A 6,267-nucleotide genomic window follows, 5' to 3' on the forward strand; every position below is an offset into this window, starting at 1 on the left:
TACAACATGTATCATTTCATACAGATGTGTAGTGTATGTTTGATTTTCAACTTTATCGTTCGTATTTGTATATAGATAAGTATCATTTGTATCGTTCAAGTTATATAAACATGTATCGTTTGACATAAATGTATCACTTGTATTTATATGATTCAATTTATATCAACAAATACAAATATAAGTATTCATAGAAAGAGAATCAATATTTTCTTTTAATTATTTAAAATACAAATGATATCAACAACATATATAAAATAAATGAAACAATGAAAATACAATGATGCACTCATTACAAATGCAAAAACAAATGATGTAGTCAACCACAACAACAACTACAAATGATCTAGTCAACTATAAATACAAATACAAATAATTCAATGATTTATTGACATACAAAATGCAAATACTGGCCATAGAAATTTGGGTGGCACAATATTCAAACTCAATTGATGAGATCTGGCCATAAAAATTTTGAGTTTTTTGTACGATTGGATTTGTCTTGTTTGAAAATTTTGAATTTTTTATCCAGATCCATTCATAAATTTTGCTTTCACAGTTCATGGTGAGGGACGTATATAAATACAAAATAAAAAAATCATGTTGATCTATCATAAAGCATACCTCCACAATATGGACAAATGAAAACTGAAAAAAATAGAGAAATTAACAAAGAAAACTACAAGCATGATTTTAATAGAGAAAGTCAAATGAAATTGCGTTGAAACAACAACAACAATAATAACATACCCAATGTATTCCCACAAAGTGGGGTCTGGGAAGGGTAAAGTGTATGCAGTCCATACCACTACCTCATCTAAAGTAGAGAGAATGTTTTCGATAGACCTTCGGCTCAGGACAGAAAATAAATGTGATCAAACAAAAATCATAAACGCAAACAACAAAAAAGAGATATCACACCACTATGTAGTAAGAAAACACTACAAAAAATAGCATTTAACGACAGTCATATTTGGTCGCTATTCTAGTAAATTCGTTGCTAAATAGAAATAGCGACGGATTTGTGTCTGTCGCTATATTGTTCGTTGCTAGCCTCTTAGCGATGGAAAAAAGATTTTCGTCGCAAAACTTGTGACCGCTTAGCAACGAAGTTTATAGATTGTTGATATTACAAACAGTATATTGCATTGCTATACCGTTTCTATTTCCAAAATTTATTTTCGGAGTGGCTAAATTTTTACGATATAATATTTTATCGTTGATCTGTTGCAACATAGTTTGGTCGACTGAGCAGCCGTCTTGAGCAATCAAATTTATTCATCGCTAAAGTTTTTCAGTAGCAACGACAAAAGTTAGTCACTAATTTTTTGTCGATAATAATTATGTAAGAAAATTATTGAAATGCGTAAATTATTGAAAAATTAAAAATAATCAACATTCATATAGATAGCAAAATACACAATAAACATCTACAAATTCAAGTATTTTGTCAAAATAAACTAATGTCAAACCCACATCCATCAAAATTAGTATTTGTTACTACACAACTTTTCTGTACTTCCACACAAAATAGTCTATCAAAAATAATGCAATGATGAAGGTCTACGAAGACTATGAAGCTAAGAATCAACGTCATCATCATTAGTAGGAGGAGGATCAAGCACAACCCCTTCTTGTATCCTAATACAACCAACACGCTCAATAACTACCGGAAGAAAGTGAGTAGTAAGTGCCGAAATCAATTACTTCACAAACTCCTTCAAATTTATTATCAGTAATAAAACCGAAGGTGGTACTGGTGATGCGGAGGCATTACAGGCATAAAATTTTTTTCCTTTTGATGTCTTGCCGATTCGGATTGGACTGTTTCAGGGTACTGCTATCATAGAGACATATGTGACTTCCAACTGTAAACAATGCAAAGTTTCCAATAATAAAGCCACTGATACAATGTTTTCACATAGCGAATACAATCAAACGGCTTAAGTTTCTTACCCTCCTGCAAAGGGCGAGCTCTGGCTGAGGTTGATAACAAAAGTACGGATTTCCATTGGGGCAAGCTCCACCACAACTTTGTAGGATCAACAGGTCCCCCCTGGCACTTCTTACGAATCACTAGGAGCTCTGTTTTCCACTTCAATCTTTTTTGTTCATTTCTTCCCTTTCTTGGTTGGCAGATAAACTCATCTCTTTAATATTATTTATCTAGAATAATTTTTTTAAGGAACGTTGGTAGATTCAATTGAAACTTGTTTTCCTAATTACAACCAAGAACTACCGGCAGATGGATGCATGGCATTTTACCTTTCTCTTTGGGAACAATATCTTCAATTCTACACTTGCCTTGGTGGATAGATCCTTATCCTCATCAACCTCGTTAAAACATAATAGTTTATCATCTCAGAACGCTTAGACTTGGAGCAATTATGACTCCAAATAATCACATTATTATTTATTTAAAGAATGTCTAAGTGAACGAGAAATGAATGAGTGAACTCAAATTTAAACATGTATAAGAATCGTTACAAGAAGAAAATCATAAACCTCGTATAAATAAACCAATCTGATGAGGACAGTGTGATCTTCAAGCTCCTAGATTTACTAAAGAAAAAAGTAAATGGGTAGAGAATAAATAAGAGTGTTACAACACATTCAAATTGACAATAAATACCTAAAGGGTGATTATTGCAACATTATATGGCTGACTGTAAGATGGATATATCCCAGTAAATGTTGGAACTTGGAATTTTGTAAATTTATCTCCATCCTGTAATTATGAAACATGACATGAAATTAGGTGGGATGATGCATTGGTCATGAAAGGAGTGTTGGAATTTCCATAACCTTCTCAATAAAAGCTAGAAGCAATGGAGAATATATCTCTTGTCCGAATGACCGCCGCCACTTCGCTCCCTCTCCAAGAAAATTAATCCAAATATAGTACTTGCCTTGAACTTGGGAAAGTGTTTAACATGATTAATGTGTTGGTTGTACATTAGATTTAACATACCATTAAAGTTAACTACTGTTTACATAAGGGTTTTAGACAAGGAGGTTATGGAGAAAGATAGGATTTCAAACACTACCTATCTATGCAACAAGATTAAATTAAAGGTGAAAGTTGGGGCTACAGGCCAACGACACAGAGAAAACTTTATTTATTAGAAAAAAGGTAGAATAATTTAAAATGGGTGGCCACACTAACGAACGATGGAAAGTAAAAACAATACGGTAATGGTACTGTATCTGAAATTAATTTATATATATATAGAGAGAGAGAGAGATCACACGTTGTGCTTATGAAACTAAAGCAATAACATACTAAAAGCTAAATTTTAAATCCACAATATTCCAGTACAGTTGTGTATTTTAACTTACTCTGCTACAGAAAAACAAAAAATGTACTAGATATTATGAAGACGTCTGTGAAAGTTTACTAGCTTTTTATACTAATGCAGAAATTTTAATACTACTCCTTGATCTCTTAGGTTTCATTCCCAGGCTCTTTATAGGTTTAAGCGATGAACTTGCAATAAGAAAATGAAGAAAAAAATTGCATTCACCATATTAAGCAACAACTTCAAGCATAATTAAAGCCACAATAAAATTGGAGTATAGTGTGATGGTGAACAGTGCTTACAGTCAAGCCCATGCATTTTTCAAGAGCACAGATTGTTTCATTCAGTGCTTCAGCAACACCTCTTCCATCATCATGGAGTAACCTCCTACTAAAGGAACATATACATCGTTTACCTTGAGATTTGCTATTCATAACTTCAAATAGTGATGAGTTAACAGAAAAAAGATTGTAACATTAAAAGGGATAAACGCAATTTGAAAAATGAGGAGAGTGAATCAGTGAAGCATTATCTCCAATTGGCCATCAACTAGGCTGGATCCACCTACAGATTTATCAACCAAAAGTGAGAACTCATTGTTATTGTCTTTCAGGAAAAGTCCAAGATTAATCTAGAAAAGATTCACCAAAGTAACATAACTAACATTTCCAGTAGGTATATTCTACACAGGGTATCTAATAAACATGCTACTTTACAAAAAGAGTTGTCAAGTTTTCTGAAGGAAAACTCTTATACAAAATAAGGAAATACATAAGCATACAAGAAATTCACAACCACTTGTAGGTGAAAAAATTCCCAAATAGCCTTGTCAAAAATAACACAGTAAAACATATGGAAGGACCAAAAGAACAAGCACCTCCACCTTTCACCAAAGGAAGGATGAGGGAATTTTTGAACCATTTTAGATTTCAAAATAGTTTGGCAAAAATATTTTTAAAATTTTTTGAAACGTGAGTTTAGCTCAGACACTGAATCATAAAAATAGTAGATTCAAATATTGGCATAATGCTGTAATACCATACAAAAATGCTATTATAGATCAATTGTTTAAAAGAAAAGAAATATTTTTAAAGTCTACTAACATATCGGATAATAATTTCCAGCAGCAGGTTGATTTACTTGAAAATTCCAATCATCTCTGTAATCCCGAATCTGCAGATATAAATGGAACAAAATATGTCATTTTCTAATGACTATTGTGCTTAAGGGAGAAAATTCAACTCACCCTTTTGAGGAAATCACGTCCATTAGAGTCGGTGTAAAATATTTTGTTGCTTTTGATGTCAATTTGAATCTGTGTCACCAGTTCTTTCCTAATTCTATTGTCAATAGGTATGGGACCAACCTGAATTCAAGACTGCTTAACCACTGGAGCTTTGAATGTTTTACCGTTTCTAATAATTTGAATATATTATCTCCACCAATAATAGGGAGAATACAGGCAACACAACAACGAGATTTAACTTATAGTGAACTCAACTTCAACATGCTCCTTCTCCTTGTACACTCTAGTGATCTGCTCATTTATATGTTAAATCTGTGTGAGAAACATGATTAAGATTGTTCTCAATTTTTTTATCTGTCGCGAGAGTAAAATATTGTTCACTTGACCCAAGAATTTTTAATGTTTGTCAAGTAGAATATCCAAAGAGATAGATAAGGCGAACCAAAAATAAAGTTAATTTTCATACTATAAGAAAATATTGCAAACCGATGCTCCTAGACAATAAATGGGATCACATTCATATTGATTAACATAACAACCTGATATATCCATGAATTAATATTTTCATGAACTTCATCTAGTAGCGAACTTCGTAGAATGGTAACTGAAACATAATCAAGAATAAATAACTTTTAGTTAATTACTGCCAAACAAAAAGTAGTTACTGATTCACACACTATAATCCATACTATAATTCAACTTTTAGTTTATCAATGTCTCCAAGGTGCAAAAACACACCATTATCTTTATAAAGAGAATAAGGACTAACAAAATATAGGTATGGACCACCAAAGGCGTCCATGTATGTTTACCATTTTGGATGGCCTTTTATAACCATCTATCCGGAGCCAATTAGATCTTGACTGACAGATACCTCCCTTGAATTTTCTTTCACAGCTGCATCTTCCTTAGTTATATCTGTTGGAGCTCCAGATAAATCCTCAACAATCTCCCCCTCTTCAATCTGAATTCATAAACTAACACACAACAAAAAAATAATTTTTTCCTTTCGAAACAAAGACGATAATAACAACTACAACAACATTGCCTTAATCCAGTACAAACTACAATTCAACTATAAATTTACCAACAAAGGTAAATAACTAGTCTTTTTATCAATTTCTCAAGGAAGGATTATCGAATTTTCGGTATTCACCTTCACAACAGCAGAAAAAAACTAAAACTTTAAAATGAGCTGAAGTCCATATTTACCCATTGAAAATCTGAGTGATCCATTTAAACACAAATATGGACAAAATGGATAAAATATGAGTACCCATTTAAACACAGAGATCACCCACCTGTACTTAAAGTTTTAGTTTTTTTCTTTTCTAGTTTCTTTTCTTCTTCTTTTTTTCTTTTTTTTCCTTTAATTTACTGTTTTTTTTTTCATTTTTTTTATTTTCTTACTCATTCCTTATAGATTCTTTTTTTCTTTCTCATTTTTTTATCTATTTTTTTATTTTTATTTATTTTTTCTTTGTATTTTTTTTCGCTTTCCCCTTTCTCATTCTTATTTCATCATTCGAATTTGCTTGAGACCTACATGGGTTAATAAATATAAGCTTCTAATTATCCCATTTAGCCTATATAATTCATAACATCTCTTATCAATTAAATATAAGCCATAATCTCACTCCTTTATTATTATTTTTTTCTATCTTTTTTTTTTCTTTCTTTTTTCCTTTAATTTACTATTTTTTTCTTTCTTTTTTCCTTTAATTT

At 31.6% G+C, this 6,267-nt stretch overlaps 1 protein-coding gene across 3 annotated transcripts; it reads right to left on the minus strand.

The window, feature by feature from the left end:
* Positions 1 to 2,483: 2,483 nt before the first annotated feature.
* On the minus strand, positions 2,484 to 5,494 carry LOC107858664 (probable alpha-mannosidase At5g13980). 3 transcript variants are annotated; one of them, XM_047406387.1, is made up of 4 exons: positions 5,355 to 5,494; positions 3,599 to 3,686; positions 2,803 to 2,913; positions 2,484 to 2,725 (listed from the first exon to the last, which is right to left on the minus strand). In XM_047406387.1, the coding sequence occupies exons 1-4, from the start codon at positions 5,378 to 5,380 to the stop codon at positions 2,630 to 2,632; spliced, it is 321 nt and encodes a 106-aa protein (XP_047262343.1). In that variant the 5' UTR covers positions 5,381 to 5,494; the 3' UTR covers positions 2,484 to 2,629. The 3 variants fall into 3 exon arrangements, with proteins under 3 accessions (XP_047262343.1, XP_047262344.1, XP_047262342.1); XM_047406388.1 differs by having other exon boundaries at positions 3,599 to 3,683; positions 5,355 to 5,485; XM_047406386.1 differs by lacking the exon at positions 5,355 to 5,494 and having other exon boundaries at positions 3,599 to 4,287.
* Between the last annotated feature and the right edge of the window lie 773 nt (positions 5,495 to 6,267).

This window comes from Capsicum annuum, chromosome 2 (assembly GCF_002878395.1).
Source record: "Capsicum annuum cultivar UCD-10X-F1 chromosome 2, UCD10Xv1.1, whole genome shotgun sequence".
Classification (NCBI taxonomy): Eukaryota; Viridiplantae; Streptophyta; class Magnoliopsida; order Solanales; family Solanaceae; genus Capsicum; species Capsicum annuum.